This window comes from Leopardus geoffroyi, chromosome A2 (genome assembly GCF_018350155.1).
Source record: "Leopardus geoffroyi isolate Oge1 chromosome A2, O.geoffroyi_Oge1_pat1.0, whole genome shotgun sequence".
Classification (NCBI taxonomy): domain Eukaryota; kingdom Metazoa; phylum Chordata; class Mammalia; order Carnivora; family Felidae; genus Leopardus; species Leopardus geoffroyi.
The window spans coordinates 157,246,587-157,262,636 of record NC_059331.1 but is presented as its reverse complement, the minus strand read 5'-3'; the positions used below and the strand labels follow the sequence as shown (position 1 = coordinate 157,262,636).

The window sequence follows — 16,050 nt, the reverse complement described above, 5'->3', positions numbered from 1 at the left end:
TCCTTGCGCATTCGGCTCTGCTGTGTCCCCTTCCGGCAATGGCCCTGCGCTCCTTCTCCGAGGCCTTCCCAGCCCTTCCTCGCAGACTCAGCTCTCACCACACTTCCAACTTGCAAAGTTTCTTCTTTCCCTTTAATGCGGGGGAGGGCGGAGGAGGCCAGAGGAGGACTGGGGAGCGAAGCGTCCAGGGGGGTGGGTGTAGTGAGGCAGGCGCCTCTCGAGGAGGAGGCCAGGACGGAGACTGGCTCTGGTCTCGCATATCGCTCCTGGGACCTAGGCCGGGGCTGTCCGGGGCATCGCCCACGCACAGCTGGAGCCCAGGCCTCAGACCTCCACTGAGCCCGGCTGTGTCAGGTGCCGCTGAAGGAGTTGGATGTTGTGCAGCAGTTTCTTCTGGTGGCCAGCCAGGGTGATGCCCAGGGCAGGCAGGTCTCTGGTGGGGGAGGAGTGGATCAAGTCTGGGCCCGCTTCTCTAAGATCCCAGGCATGACCCCTGGCCTGGGCCCAGAGGAATCCCCACCCCACCTCTCTCCCTGCTTACTCCAGGCCGAGCTGGACCACATCACTGAAGGTGCAGAGGCCAAACTTGGAGAAGTTTTCTTGGTAGCACTCCAGTCCAATGGCCAAAAGCCAGGCCTGGGGTGAGTCCAGAGAAGGAAAGTCCAGGGCCACAGGGTTCAGAAGGGCCTGGGAAGGTCTAAGTGAGGGGAGGTGGGTGTCAAAGTCTCCCCTTCATCTTAGCCCCCTCGCCTCAGTTTGTTTTCAGTTTGTATCTACCCTCCCTGGTTGTCCCAGGCTCCAGCCCCAATCTGCAGACCTGTCCCCAGGGCCACCGTCAGCCTGTAGAGTGTCTGGCTTTCGGATCATCTTGTCAAACGCAGCCACCAGCTGGTCAAAATGGGGCCGCTGGGTACGGTCCTTCTGCCAAGTGTCTAGCATGAGCAGATGTAGTCCAGGAGGACAGCCTGGAGGTGGGGGAAGCCGGAACTCCTGTTCTATTGCATTTAGCACCTGGGGGTTGGAGGAAGACCGTGGTGATGAGAAGCTACTGCTAGTGGAAAGGAGTATCTTGTTGGTTAGGTCAGTGGGTGGGCTGGGATCAGGCGGAGCATGAAGCTGGAGCAGGGAAGGGACTTAACGATACGGAAGCCAAGAGAACTTCCGGTGTGAGCAGATTAGAGACTAGAGGCTAAGAACCTATGAGTCTGTGAGGCTGGTGGATTGGAAGGATGGGGGCGGGGGATCAGCAGTGTCTAGGTCAAGAGCTCACCTCCTGGTCACTCATATCCCAGTAGGGTCGCTCTCCATAACTCATCACTTCCCACATCACTATCCCAAAGCTCCAGACGTCACTGGACGTTGTATGTTTTCCGTGAGCGATGACCTCTGGGGCTGCCCACCGAAGCATACAACTTGGGCCCTGAGGGGTGCGGTTAGAAATAACAGCAGCAATAATGATCTCAGCGGCCGCATTTATTGAGCGACTGCTATGTGCTCACGTGTCTGCCCGGCGTTCTCTCCTGGATGGAGCCCTGGTGAGCCCCATCCCTTCAGACACTGTGATATGCCACGGGTGGTTCAACCCTGGGTCCCAGCTGGGCCTCCAGCGCCCTCTGGAAAAGGCTGAGCCCCCCCCGCCGGCAGTGCTCTCACCTGAGGACTGTGGCCAAGACGAGCCACTTTGCACACCAGGTGGCTATTCACCAGCACGCTGTGGGCAGAGAGGGCACGGTGCACGAAGGCGAAGCTGGACAGGTACTGCATGGCTGCGGCCACTCCTCGCTGCATGGCCACCAGCTGCAGGCTGCTGAACTGGCCCTCCCGCTGCTGAGGGGCAGGGGGGCAGAGCTCAGCCTCCAGCAGCGGGGTGGGAAGCCTTGACCTGCTGCACAGCCCAGCAGGTATCAGCATGAGAGGGAGCGGGGATTAAGGAATCAGAAAATGGCCTGGGAACGAAGGATGAAGACCAGCGGGGGTGGGGGAGCAAAGATATAGGGCTCTGTCTCCTGTCTCCGGGACAGCTGAGAAGTGTAAACCTCCCCGGACCCCAGGCTTCCCCAGCCGCGCCTCCCGGCCCCCAGGCTGGACTGACCCTGAGGAAGCTGTCCAGGGGACCCAGCTCCATGAGTTCCGTCAGCACCATGAGGGGCCGGCTCTTGGTGACCACGCCCTCCAGCCGCAGGATGTTGGGGTGCTGGAACTGGCCCAGGACTGCAGCCTGGCCCAGAAAGGTCATCTGGAGGCTCTCGGTGCCTCCAGCCCACAGGGCCTGGATGGCCACAGCCTGTTCCCGCCGTCCCCGGGGCTGCAGGCGGCCCCTGCGTACTTCACCAAAGGAGCCTGGGAGGACAGCGGCAGGTCGGGGAGTATGGAGGAAGGACTGCAGGCTCACGGTGTCCTGCCCCAGTTTGAAGGGATCCCGTCCCTCCCATCCCCTTCCTCTGCCCCTGCACACCTGCCCCAATGACCTCCTCGATCTTGATATACGCGGGATCCACCTCCCTGGTAAACTCCCGGATGGCCTGGCAGGGGTCCTCGTACGTGGAGGGGTCGATGTAATACTTCACCCCAAGTCCTGTGGGCAAATGGGGTGCGTCATGAGGGCGCGGTGCAAGGCCAGGCTGCCCGCACACCGGGGGGGGGGGGGCGTGCCCTCTTACCTACAAAGGCAGGGTCAAGGGCTTCCCCTCAGCCTGGGGGGAAGCTAGCCTTGCCTGCTGTGCTCAGCCCCCAGCTCTTGGTCTGGGAGCCCCCCCCACCCCCGCCGTCCTGGCCCGGCCCCTCCCCACCCCACACCTGGACTGCTGTACTGCTGCAGTTGCTCTGTGTAGCCCGTCCCACGCCGCTTCCTGAGGACAAACCAGAGTCCTGGAATGACTCCCTCCCGTTCTGTCCCCCTTTCAGCCCCCACGCTGGCCACCCTCCGGCCAGGGGTCTGTGATCCCTCCTTCCCACCTGGGCACGGACCCCCAGGGAAGGGGCCGGGTGGCGGGAGGTGGGCGCCAGTGGGGGTTTCTGCGGTGGGCTGTGGGGCTGCAGGACGTGGGGCTGTGCTGCGGGGTGAGCGGTGCCCGGACACGGCCGGAAGGGGCTCACCTCCGGAACACGACAGCCAGCACGGTGATGGCCGCCAGCAGGAGGAAGGCCAAGGCCCCCAGGACGGACCCAATTACCAAGGAGAGTCTCTCTGGCAGCTGGGTGGACAGCTCACCTGAGGAAGCAGCCACCCAAGATCACTCGTGGGTAAGGCCTTCCCTGCACGCACACCTACATACCCCCCGCCCCCCACCGTGCACCTGCTCAGACCCACCCACAGACCCAAAGGCCAGCTGCTCAGCCATGAGACTATCCTCAGCCTCCTGGCCCACACGATCTCTAGTCTGGAGGGTGCTGGGTGAGGGGTCAAGGCCTGGAGGGCCCCCTGGGCCTCTCCTCACCATTCCCTGGTGCTGCCCCCTCCCCATACAGGCTTCCTCTCACCTTGAGGCAGCGTCTGGAAATAGACCTTGCCCCCGTAGGGGCCGTGGCCTGCGGCAGTCCGCGCCCGCACCTGGAAGCCATAGATGTGGCCAGGGCTCAGCTGGGTCACGGTGGCTGTGTTGGTCTCGCTGGTCAGGGTGAAGGAGTGGGATTCATCTTCTGCCTGGGGGTGACAGCCGTTCACTCCCTGCTGCCCAGTCTGGTCCCTCAGCCCTGCTCCCACCCCCAGGCTTCCTGGCACCTCTCCCCCACCCCTGGCCCCACTGTGGGGCACCCCCTGTCCTCCCCACCTGGTCATAGTAGCGGAGCTGATAGTCCAGGATATTCCCGTTAGTCTGGTCTGGCTGTGGCCAGGACACCGTGATGCTGTTGGATGCCCGGCTCACCTGGTGCAATGCAGGGACTGCAGAGGGAACTGGGGTGTGGGGGGTTAGTAGGAGGGTCTCCAGGGCCGCCCCCCCCCCCCCCGGCAGCAGGAGTGGGGGAGGGGGCTGTAAGGAGGCCAGGCCAGGCGTCAGGCAGAGTAAAAGGCTCACCTGCGTGGCTGGTGCTGACATTGATGGCGGCAGCCTGGGGAGGGTCGGGGCTGAGCTCTGACACCCCGTTCACAGCCTGCACCTCCAGGATGTAGGGCACATGTGCCCGGAGCCCCCCAACTAACACTCGGCTCTCAGTCAGGCCCCTCTGGCGGGGGTCGAAGTGCACCTCATCCCTGCAGCGGCGACAGGCGCCCGGGGTGCCCGTGCCAGGCTCCTGGTGGCCTCCGCATTCCTTGCACACGACATTGAAGAGCAGGTCCCCGCGTCCCCCCAGCTCCTGAGGCAGGCGCCAGTGCAGCATGAGCACTGAGCCTTGCACCTCGAACCAAAGCTCCCGGGGAGCCGAAGGCGGGCCTGGGGAGGCCGGCGGGGGTGGGGGCAGCGAGCAGGGCCAGGGAAAGGAGTCATTGGGGTAGAGGTGGGGGAGGAGGGGTGGGCATGATGGAGGAAGTTAGGAAGCAGGGGACAGCAGGTGGCCCAGAGGGGAGGAGACCAAGAGCATGGGGTGGGGACCAGAAAGCGGCGGTGGGTGGGAGGAGGGGTAGGAGGTGGGCCAGTGCAGATGGAGTCAAGGTGAGAAGGAGGTGTGTAGCAGGGAGGGAGAAAATGAGGGAACAGGAGAAAAGTCACTGCAAATGCACACCAGCCCCATGTGTAGCCCTTGGGCTCCCCTTCTCTGCCGCCCCCAGTCCCATTTCCACCCCCTGGGCTGGTGGGAGACTCACCAGTGCAGGGGGCCTCTGGGGGGTCGGAACCGGCCCTGTAGAAGCCCTCAAGGCAGGGGCAAACAGGCGCCGCAGGGTCGGGGGCGTGGCTGCGGGCTGGGCAGGGCAAGCAGGGGGCGTTCCCAGCCATGGCCTTGTAGGAGCCCTCGGGGCAGGCTGAGGGGCAGAACCGGGTGAGGACTTCAGGCTCACTCCACTCACTGCCTCCGGAGCCCACATGCGTCACTCGGGCATCCTCCCAGCCTTCCACTCCCCAGGGAGGTCTCTCCTTTCCTCCTGAGACCTACCCCCCACCCCCTCTTCCCTCTCTCCCTCACTCAGGCAGATTACTTCCACCAGGTGACTGGGGTGGGAACTGCATTTCCTTGGATGGAAAAAGTGAGGTGCAGTGGGGGGCTATGGGCAGGACAAGCCCCTGATATAGGTGTCTGGCTCGACCGTGTAACCTCCCTCTGCAGAGGCCTTCCGCAGCCTCTACCCTGCAACAGAAGCATCCCCCTTGGCTGGTATCCACTGCCTTCTCCCACCTGCATCCTGGTCACCTGGCCCTGTGAGGATCACTTCCGAATTACATGGCATATAGGGACAAAGGACCCACCCCAAGATAACCCAGGAGTGTGATCTCCATCACTTCCCAGGCCTGCAGCCCCAGGAGGCTCAGCAATGTGGAAGTCTCCAGAAGGTTCTAGAAATTTGAGATGAGCCTATGACACCACATTTGTGTGCTTTAGAAAATAAGTCTGGAGAAAACAAGTGTCCTTTCCTAAAAATAGCTTATTCCTGAACTTTTGGAGGACAAAGTAAAGTTTGGGGTATTCAGCAGAGGCGCCCAAAGGTCGGGAGATGGGTGGGGAGATCTTGGGCAAGTGCACAGTGGCAGAATCTCACCTTGGCAGGCCTTGTCTCCGCGGGCGGGCTGGTGCCCTGGCTGGCAGCGGCAGCCCCCAACAGCTACCATCCACTTGCCCTCCCCATTGCAGTGCAGCCTGGGGGGGCTCCCCCCGGCCTGTCCCCCACCTCCATCCTCCTCTGGCTCTGCGTGAGCCACACAGGTGCCCACGGCGGCCACCAGGGAGGCGCCTCCGGCCCCACTGGCCTGCGTCTCAGGGAAGGAGGCGAAGGCGCGGAGAACGGAGGGGCAGGTGTAGGAGAAGAGCTTGACCGCCACTAAGGCCAGGCACGCCCCCGTGTCCTGGAAGGCCACGTAGAAGCCGCGCTGGGTGAGGGGGCCGAAGCTCCTCTCTTTGACATTCAGCTGCAGCCCGGCCCGCTGCCCAGCGCCGCGCGGGCCCACGGCCCAGGCGGAGGAGGCGGGGAAGCTCTCGTCTGCTGCAATCGTGTCCACCTTGGTCCAGCGTTTGAGGTGCCAGGAGGAAACGCTGTCGGGGCCATCGGGCTCCTCCGCCTGGCGGTAGTAAAGCGTGAAGGTCTCCCGGCAGGTGCCTCCGGCCACGCCCAGGCTGGCACACGCCCGCACGGAGAAGTGGAGTCTGATGTGTGCCCTCTGCGCTCCTCGTCGCTCCACAAAGTGTGTCTGCAGCCAGTTGTCCTGCCCGGTGCCCGGAGGGGCCCCTGCCACATGGCATGCCTCGAAGGTCCGAGTCAGGCGTCGCTGGTCGTCCAGAACGCTCACTTCATCCCACTGTAGGGAGGGCGGCCGGGGAGACACTGTTAGCTGCATGCAGAGCGGGGTAAGAACACGCAGAAGTCCTGTTCCTCTCGGGAGAATGAGTCTTACCCCATCAGTCTCTACCCAGGGCCTCCCTCCCAAGTTCCGCACTCTAGGAGCAGGGTGGGGGAGGTGCACTGGGGTCAGGAATGCCACTCACCCCGCCTGGTGGGTAGGTGAGCCAGCCAATCTCGGATGTCTCTCCAGTGGTGTCCAGAAGTACCTCTGCCCAGAGATAAGAAGGGACACTCAACGGCCAAGCCTCCGGCCGGTGCTGCTAACCCTCACCACATTCCCATGAGGAAAACAAGAATTCCCCTCCCTGGTCCTTCGGATCCACCAGCAGGGGCACAGCTGTCTGTCAGGAGCCTTTCTCGGAAACCTTCCCCATCCTTTGCCCCTTCTTGACGTCTTCACTCTTTTCTGCCTTTTCTGAATCTTTCCCATTTCCCACCCACGGTGGCAGGTAGGGAATTCTCCAGTCTCCCCTCCCTCTTACCTTCCAGAGCCAGAACTGAGGACGCCAGCCCCAGGACCCAGAGACTGCACACCATGCCCGCCACTCCGCTCCCTGACCGGGCGGCCCCCTCAGCAGCCATGGGGCATCTTCAGGGCTCCCACCATTGCCCTGGCCACCACCCTGCTCCCAGGCGGGGCTGCTGCTTTGTAAGACTGGGGGTCTGCTGCCGAACGTGTTTCCTAGGGAGACACATAGGACCAGAAGAGGCAGGTGGCAGGGAACTCCACTGCTACACAGATGGCCCAGACCCCAAAACCTGACTCTGTGTCTTGTCCGATAGCTCTCAAACCACCCCAGCACCAACCGAGGGGTAAGGGCCTGTAGGAAGCCGACTTTCTCCTGACTTGCGCTAAGTCTGCCATCTTAGAGGGCCATGTGATGGGTCATTCCCTCCCTACTTCCCACAGGTGACCCATCTCTGAGCATTTCTCACGGCCCTCCCTTAGAGCACAGGGTAATTCTGGGCCAGTCTTACCCTTTTCTTCTGGAAGGAGCTATTTCAGTTCTTTCTCTTCATTTCCTCTCCTCTCCTCCTCCTACGGCCACCCTGCGTTGGAAGTCAGAAGATTCTCCTCATTAAAACAAGCAGAGTAGAAAGCTGCTCCTTCCCTAAGGACACACGATTCCCCCTCGCCAGCACCTCCTGACCCACATAAGACCTGGACACTCTAGACATTGCAAAGAGGCAGTGAAGCAAGAGGGAACACAGGAAAGAGCTGTGGGGTATGATGGGAGGGAGGGTGGGGGAACAGACATGAGAAGAACATAGGCATAAAGATGCCGTCTGAGGAGTGGAGAAGGGGTTGAGCTCTGGGGGACTGGCATGCCTACATTTGTGAACAGAGGTCTCCTGTCCACAAGGGGTACACTTCTATGGCATGCGGAAAAATAAATGTATGCCACATATAGGAAAAAATGCTTCTAGCACGCTCACAATGAGAGGACAGAATGGGGAAACAACAGTGGCATGCCATCTTGTCCTAGGAGATGAAAAATGCCCTGGGTTGAAGGAAATGTGAGAAACAGGCTCTCTAGATTCACGGCGCTTGTAAGTTCAAACTGGTGTTTTCTCTTGGAAGGACACTTGGCAATGTCTAGCTAGCAGCTTCACTTCTGAGAGTTTGTCCTTCAGGTACTGTATCATTTTTTTTTTTCAACCTTTATTTATTTTTGAGAGAGAGAGAGACAGAGTACAAGCAGGGAAGGAACAGAGAGAGAGGGAGACACAGAATCCGAAGCAGGCTCCAGGCTGAGCTGTCAGCACAGAGCCCGATGTGGGGCTCAAACTTGCGAACCGTGAGATAGTGACCTGAGCTGAAGTGGGATGCTCAAGTGACTGAGCCACCCAGGCGCCCCAGTACTCTATGTTTGGATCTGGTTGCACAGAAGTTCAAACACGGATATTTATTGCAGAATTGTTTGGAAGGGAAAAACCTGTAAAGTAACTGTTCATCAAGAGAAAGATGGTTAATAAATTATGGCACAACCTTAAAAAAGAATAAGGACAACAGTTTATGCACTGATTACAAAAATAATTTCTAAGGGTAAGTAGTCCATGCAGAATGGTATAAAGTGTGTTCCCAGTTGGGAACCTAAAAAGGCCATCCCTGTACAAGCACACCCCCATGGCTCACAAGCACATGACGAGGGGGCATGGCTGCCTCCAGGGTCACGATGAAGACCAGTGGGCTCAGACCTGCCTTTGCTCATTGGTCTAGAGATTAGTGGGGACCCATTTCTCTCCTTGTGACTGAGTCTCAAAAGTCTGCAAGTTGCATGGACCAGAGCGGTACATTCCATTTATTTCTGTGAAGAAGAAAATAAGAGGCAGGTTGTTCAAAGCCGTCAAACTGAGAGAGAAAAAAGAAAGCCATTGGAAACTGGAACCTATTTCCTCCAGGACAGTCGTGGCCAGGTGATCCACACCATCATTGAAAACTGCACATTTCATAATGAGGTCAAAATCAAACTACTGCACTATTTAACTTCGATAAATAAGAAAGTCATAATTTGATTCCTGCTAATCTAATTTCTCCCGGCAACGCTGGCTGTCTTGCAAGATGAAGCCTTCAGTGTCACCCCCATGTGGTTGTCATGAAAGGGCACAGCTTTTGCAGCTGTGTGGGCTGGTGCATAATGGGTATCTGCCCATCAGCCACTGAAATTTCCCTTTCATGCCACTAGAACCCTACTTGTGAGATAGAGTTTAACTTAGAGCATATAGCAAGTAAGAAGCATTTCCAAATCACCTGGTTGTACACCTTAAACTTACACGAGGGTATACGTCAATGGTCTCTCAATAAACCCAGAAAAAAAAGGAAGCATTGCCATACGGCAAATGATTCCTGAGAAACAGAGGTTCTTTGCAAATACTGTCCTCAATGCTGCTAGAATTATTCACAGACTAAATGTTTCAAAGAACAGGGAGACCGTGAAGTAAAAAAGCAGGGCCCCACCACCAATGGCTGCTCAGTAAATATCCTGAAGGAACTCATGTTGTGGCTGCATCCCCCAAACTCTCTGTGGCTTAATTTGGAGACATGCTTGTCACACCAAGGCAGACCAGACTCTGTCCAGCGCTATAGGGTCTTTAGGAATGCTGTTATCAAGAACTGAAAATGCCAGCAAAATGTCTTTAAACAAGGAAAGCTATTATATCATTTGCCCAGCAGATATTCTCCAAAATAGCCTCTTTCAGGCAGAAGATGGATAGATTCTGGAATATGTAACAAAGAAAAAACTGTAAGCACTGTGTCTTCTTCAACTTATAACTAGACAAATAATCATGGAGAAGGAATAATAAACACTTTGGATGCATCTCAATGAATTTTTGGGGGGGGGTGGGGGAGACAACAAGAGGGAAGAGATATACTGCAGATCATATCAGCTGCGCAATATGGAACATTCTAGAAGATGAGGGATGGCAAAGTATTTGCTTTGATGACCCACAATACAAGCAACACAGTCGCTTGTGGCTACAATAGGGCGTGTATGCACAGCCTCAGCGTGCATCTTAATGACAACATGAAGCTGGCCTGTCTCCAGAGGATCCAGAAAAGAGCAAAAGCAAAAGCAATTAGAGAACACGTTAAAGCCACTCAGCTTCTGTCCTCAAGAGGCATCAGGAAGAAAAGAATTAAATGGAGACATTGCGTGTGGATTGCCACTTTCCAAATTTTGTACAGATTTTTGCCAAGAACAAAGATATTCATTAAAAAATGGTTGAGGATCTTCAAGTACCCAGAAGTGTCCCTTGCTGTCCGAAGGGACCTCTTTTCGATGTGGATCCAGAAGACTGAAAGTTATAAATGAGTTCCTTCAGAAAACAAAAACTGGTTGAGTGAGACTAGGAGGTTAGGTCAATTCTCGCTTATCAAAAAAAAAAAGACAGATAAATTCAAGTCTTTTCCTTTTTAATACATAAAAAGAACTTGGGTGTATCTCTATGGCAAGAATAAAAATTAGGAAAGAGGAAACTTTAAGATATGGAAGAAACTGCTGTCAGCTAATTCCTACCACCGCAGATTCTTTTGAAATAAGTTTCAAAGGCAGAAATGTAAGTGACAAGAACACGCGCTCCATCCACCTGCCTGGAATACTAAACAAGCAGGACTTAGAACTTGATTTTCAAAGGTGCCTTCAGTGGCTGAGGACTAGGACATCTTCCTGCATTTAGTCTAGGAGTGTGTCCTAGAAGCAGTCAAGGGCATCCCTCTTGCAACACAGGCTGGGGGGCGGGGGGGGATGGGGGTGGTGTGAGGGTGGGCCTGCTTTGGATTCCTCTAACTTCTTGAGCTCGTGAAGGGAACCGGTCCATGTTGAGAAATCCTTTAAGCCATGAAAGAGCAGAAAACTTCTCCCAATCAGGGAAACATTCACATTTCAGATGTGTGTATGGTTTGAAAAACAGAACACCAGAAGCAGCAGAAATGTGGATGGAAAATGGTAGCTCAGAAAAGAAGACTGATTAGACAAAATTTCATATGACAAAAATTGCATTCTATGACTTCACATTTTTTTTCTCAGCTTCTTTTCTACATATATCACTTTACATCTTTTCGCTATAGTAGACACACTGCATCCACAAGCCTGCTACATTTCTTTGGTTTATAAAAATATGACAGTTCGTAGGCATCAGAATTGTGTTTTGTTTCCAGAAACTGGCAAAGATGAAAGATGTGTAGACTCTTAGCTTATAAATCATAGCTTCTGAGTTCTGTTATCTTTAAAAATGAGAGACTTAAAAATACATTAAATGAGTACATCTGTAAGAATTTAAAAAATTAACTGTCCTCGAATTGAAATGTTAAATACGGTAATTTTATGAACAAACTGAGGTGGCTTAATATAGTTTATGCACCTCAATCCACAAAATGAGTCTTAAAAACATTAAGTGATATAAACCTTATGAATAAGCTTGAAGGAAGGTATGGCAGAAAATACACTGAGCCGTTAAGACTGGTTCCTGTAGGAGGGAGAAATGAAGGATGGTAGGTGGGGGGTTATTAACTTTGTCTTACGTATATTCCAATGGGTTTCCTTGTTACAACGAGCGTATCTCATTTTTACAATTAAAACAAAATCTCATCATGACCATCGAAACAAAAAAAAAAAAAAAAGGAAAAGATTTTCAAAACCCAGACTAACCTAGCGTATGTTTACATGTTATCCTCCCCCCACCCCCTTTTTCTCTCTGGGTTTCAAAATAATCTAGAGATTTTCATCTATAAGAAGAAAGCAGAGAGAAAGAGGCAGTAGGAGTTGGGAATAAATGAGCAAAATAACTTTATCCCTGGATTTTCTTTAAGCTTCTCTCCGAAGAAGTTCAAACTGCCCCACTGACAGTACCATGCTTCTCTTACTCGGTCCTAGGCAAAGGACTGTAGCTTTCAAGGGGGGACCAAGGCGGCTGGACACTCAGAGCACAAGCCAAGGGCATCGTCACTAAGTGAGCCCAGACGGGAGCATTCGGAGAGGCAAAGCAGGCTGCGGGGCCCAGCAGGGCAAGGGAGGTCCCAAGGGCAAAGGGGCCAATGGTTAATGTGTGGTGTGACAGGTCCTCACACCTGTTAGCCACAGGGTCAGCGTGGGAGGGGTCAGAAGCACAGTCCCTGTCCTCGTCCTGTTCTGCAGCTGTTAAACGCCCAGGAAATTCCAGGATAATCCTTGCTCAGCTTAACGCTGCTGCCTCTACCCTTTAATCTCCACCTTGGACATGGTCTCAGTCGCTGTCTCTTGGAGCTCTGGCTGCCGGCCTTGGAAAGGATCCCCTCAGTCCTTACAGCGGCATCCAGAGCACATAGTGAGGACATGGCTGTCCTCTGGCGCTTCTGGCCCCTGCCGCCCTGGTGGGAGAAGCCAATTTGTGGATTACCTAGCAGAGGAGAGTCCTGTGTCCCTTGAGGCCTCCAGGCTCCAAGAATGTCCCCCAGAGCACGCAGATGCAGACGAATGTGCCTCCCACTCCCAGGCTGTGGAGCTGGGGGAGGCTTTTAAGATGCAGGCAGTGTCTGGGAGTGGCAGACAGCCACTTAGACTGAGCCACTCTGGCTGTGCACGGACCACGGACACACGCATGGCTTTGGAAAAGGGCGGAAGGGAGGATGTTGGTGCTGTCAGTACGTGTCCGCGGGAGAGGAGTACATGGAAGAGTGTAGAAGTCCCCAAGAGCCAGGACCAGTGCCCGTGGGAGCAAGTGTGAGAGCGTGTGAGGCAATGTGTGTGAGGCGAGATGGGTGCAGGGCAGCACGCGTGCTGGGAGGAGTGCGTGTGCGTGTGTGTGCGTGTGTGTGTGAGCATGCACATCAGAGCAGATCCAGAGTGCTCCTCATACTGATGCCCACGAGCCCTTCTCCTCACCCTGGGTCTGTCCCCACTCTACCCCCAGGGGGCCTGTCGACTGCCCTCTACCCCAGGAGTCGCTGCTGCCGAAACATCTGGGCTGGGAGAGTGCGAGCTGAACAGGAAAGAAGAGAAAGGGAAACCAAGGCTGCCTCAACTCCCCAACCCCGCCAACCTGCCTCCACCTAGTGGGAGGGAGTGCGGCGGGGACATGGGACCTGGGGCCTAGCTCAGGAGAAGGTGAGGAGCTGGAAAAGCGGCCGGCAGAGAAGAGGAATGTTCCAGCCCTTCACATGCTCAGACCGCTGGTGCCTGTTGCTCCTAGGCACTCTGGTGACATAATCGTCACTGCCAGCCATCTTCTTGAGCCCTGAATGAACCAACAGACTCCCAAGGAGTCCCCTCTCTAGGCCACTAGGTAGGTACACAGAAGCCCCCACCCTCGCCTTCCTGCAAGGAAAAAGGGCCACTGCTCTGAAAGAACCAAGCAGCCCCTCAGAACAGCACCCTCAACAAACGACAAGTCCCAATCAGGCAATGCCCATTACCTGGACATCTCCCCGCACTGCCAACAGTTCCACAGCACCTTCCCACCCAGCCAGCATCTCCCCTTCTGGAACCTGAGTCAAGTTCTCCTGGCGGGTGGAGGGCCTGGCCCCGGTTTAACTTATTGGGAACAGGCCCAGCCGCTTCTCTCCACCGGCACCGCCAGGGACATTACAACATCAGCTATGCTGGGCCCAGGCCAGCTCCCCCAGGGATGGGAGGAGCGAGGGTGCCAGACAGCCAAGATTGGAGGGTGGGGGTGGGGGGCAGGTAGGGCCAAGCACCCAGATGCAAAGCGAGGGGGTGGAGCTGGGGCAGAAGCAAGCAGCAGACTTTGGTTGCAACTTGGGGGTTACGGCCGGGGAGCACGAACGGAGCCTTCTCTCCGCTCCACGGCTTAGGGGTGGGAATGGGGGTGGGGGAGCCGGGGGCAGGCGTGGGATCAACGTCCTCGCCCCTCCCAGCTCCGTGGGGATTGGAGAGATGCCACGGGAGTCAGAAGGGTGGGCGATCCTCTTCGGAACGCTGGGGGCCCGGCTTGGCGAGGACCCCTACGTCAGGACCCCCAACCCAGAGCCAGAGCAGCGCCTCGGGAGACACAGTGGGGGATCGCAGCAGCGAGGGTGACAGTGGTGTCAGTGATGGCTGGTCAGAGGTCGGGCAGCCAGCGTGGACAGTTTCGCACCCCTCACGAACCCACCTTCGCCTTGGGGAAGGACACTCAGCACTCCCCCAGGGGGCCCCCCAGGATCTGCAGAGGCCCGGTCTGGAGGGCCCCTCTACTTTTGCAAACCTGGACGCCTCTGTCCCCAGGCACACCGCCCCCCCCCCACCCCCTCAACGCCGCCTGGCACCCCGGGGCTCACCTTCCGCCGGCCGCAGGCTCCGCAGGTCTGCGCCCCCCACCCTCCGAGGCCCCGCGGTGGAGCCGCGGCGCCCGCGTCTCCGCTCGGGTGCGGGGACCCCGCTGCCCGCGGCCCGGGTCCGCTCGCCGCCGCGCGTCTCCGGGGTTCCGGGGCGGCCGGGGGGCGGTGGCCGGCGGCGGGGGCTGCTCTGGAGGCGGGGCGCCCGGGGATCGCGCGGGGCCCGCGTCGCGCTGGCCGTCGCCGCGCTCGGTCGCGGGTCCCGCCGCCCGCTGCTCGGCTCTGGAGCGGCGGCAGGGGCGAGAGCAGCCCGGCCCGCCCCCTCCGCGTCCCTCGCAGCCCGGCCCGCCCCTCTCCGGCCCCTGCGGCCGCCCTCCTTCTCCCCTCTTCCGGGGAGCCGAGCCCGCCCTCCCGGCCTGGGCGGCGATGCGCGGGGGAGAGCGGGGTGGAGGCGCGGGGCTCGCCCTGGGCCCGCCTGAGCGCCGGGCGGGGGCGCCTCCTCCTCCCGGCCGCGCGCGGCGGGGGGACCGGGGCGCCGGGGGAGGCGCGCGCGAGGGGCCCGGAGGGCGCGGGCGGCGGGCCGAGGTGTTTAGACCCCCGGGCCGGGCGCGGGCTCGGGTCCCCGGGAGCGAAGCGCACGGGCGGCCGGCCGACGCCCGGGGCACCGCGGGGCACGGCGGGGCAGGGCAGGGCAGCGCTGCAGCCGGCCCGAACGCCCGCGCCCTCTCCCCACCCCTGCTTTTCAGCTTCAACTCTAGGAACTAAACCCGCTGTTTTAGTTCCTACTCAGGTTTAAACTAAGGTGGGCGTGAGCTGCGAAGAAGAGAAAGAAGGAAAAGAAGGGGGTGGAGGGAAAGACAAACTGAGAAATCTCGGAGGGTACGGGGGTGGGGTGGGGATGGGTAGGCAGCAGTGGAGCGGTGGCGGGGGGGGGGGTGCGCATCTGGGTTATGAAAGTGTCTGTGATCTAGCCTTAAACTCTTCCGCCTCTTCGTGACCCTGGATCTTGGTCAACGTTGGGGCTGCTGACTCCACCCTCCCCAAAGGGCTGGGAAGCCTGGGTCTGAAAGGGGAAGTCCAGATGTAGGTGCCTGGCTTTGCATTGCCCGGGCAAGTCGTGCACCCCTGGGTGGCTCCACCTCTGCCCGCTCCCCAGGGAGAACCTACCCACAGGGATCTGAGGCGTTGGGAGGTGCCTGGAAGGTTGGAGGGACCGAGGGGGCGCCGCGAGGAAAAATGTTTCCGCCCACCCCGAGCCTCTTCCTCCGACCGGGGACAGGATTTGGGGGGTCTATTGTTCCGGTCCTACAGCGCTGAGCCGGGGCTTTCCCACGAAGTGCTGCTACCACCTGCTGGTTCTTTCAAGGAACACAGGCGACTGGTGGAAGTCCCTCTGGCCTTTCCCCCCTCCTCCCCGTATCACCGGGTGGCATCTCAGTTCTCCCACTTACTTACTTCGTTTATGCAAGACGAGGGAAAGCGCTAGCTAGCTGCAAAAGGGCTGATCACAAAAGTGGTACTTAAGGAGCATTCAGAAACCGAGGAAAATTGTGAAAGAGATCTGTGAGCCAACAAGCACAATAAAGGAAACAATGCAACTCATTAGAAGGCACCTGGGAGAAACAAACCGGCTTTAATGAATTGGCTGAATGAGTGATGGAAACTGAAAGGCGACTGAACTAGTCCCCACTTGGCAAGGGGGTTGTTCCCTCTCGATATCTGCAGTCAATTAATAAGCCTAATGATGTTGAATGATTCTGCATTTGGGCAGCTTCGATAAGTCCGCTTGCACCGGTGAGCCTCACCAGATCTTGTTTCTCCCCCTTGCTCTGAAATTCAGTTGGTAGAGAGCTGCTTTCATTTCCTT

General features: G+C 57.4%; 1 protein-coding gene across 6 annotated transcripts; it reads right to left on the bottom strand.

Annotated features, from left to right (window-relative positions):
- Positions 1-110: 110 nt before the first annotated feature.
- EPHB6 (EPH receptor B6) lies at positions 111-15,468 on the bottom strand. 6 transcript variants are annotated; one of them, XM_045495957.1, is made up of 19 exons: positions 14,187-14,298; positions 8,243-8,378; positions 7,409-7,480; positions 6,913-7,112; positions 6,574-6,638; positions 5,633-6,386; positions 4,745-4,900; positions 4,017-4,373; positions 3,771-3,895; positions 3,481-3,643; positions 3,097-3,211; positions 2,797-2,849; positions 2,456-2,575; positions 2,093-2,340; positions 1,654-1,827; positions 1,271-1,420; positions 818-1,011; positions 542-697; positions 111-433 (listed from the first exon to the last, which is right to left on the bottom strand). In XM_045495957.1, the coding sequence occupies exons 4-19, from the start codon at positions 7,010-7,012 to the stop codon at positions 325-327; spliced, it is 3,039 nt and encodes a 1,012-aa protein (XP_045351913.1). In that variant the 5' UTR covers positions 7,013-7,112; positions 7,409-7,480; positions 8,243-8,378; positions 14,187-14,298; the 3' UTR covers positions 111-324. The 6 variants fall into 6 exon arrangements, with proteins under 6 accessions (XP_045351913.1, XP_045351914.1, XP_045351911.1 ...); XM_045495958.1 differs by lacking the exon at positions 14,187-14,298 and adding an exon at positions 11,338-11,355; XM_045495955.1 differs by lacking the exons at positions 8,243-8,378; positions 14,187-14,298 and adding an exon at positions 15,351-15,468.
- Positions 15,469-16,050: the final 582 nt, after the last annotated feature.

What these genes read in the sequence shown, in the direction of transcription:
- EPHB6 (XM_045495955.1), bottom strand. Translation starts at nt 7,012, where the DNA reads ATGGCTGCTGAGGGGGCCGCCCGGTCAGGGAGCGGAGTGGCGGGCATG. An exon ending in TCACCTACCCACCAGGCGGG is followed by an intron (nt 6,387 to 6,573) that starts GTGAGTGGCATT and finishes CCCTCCCTACAG; the next exon opens with TGGGATGAAGTGAGCGTTCT. An exon ending in TTTCCAGACGCTGCCTCAAG is followed by an intron (nt 3,212 to 3,480) that starts GTGAGAGGAAGC and finishes CTGCTTCCTCAG; the next exon opens with GTGAGCTGTCCACCCAGCTG.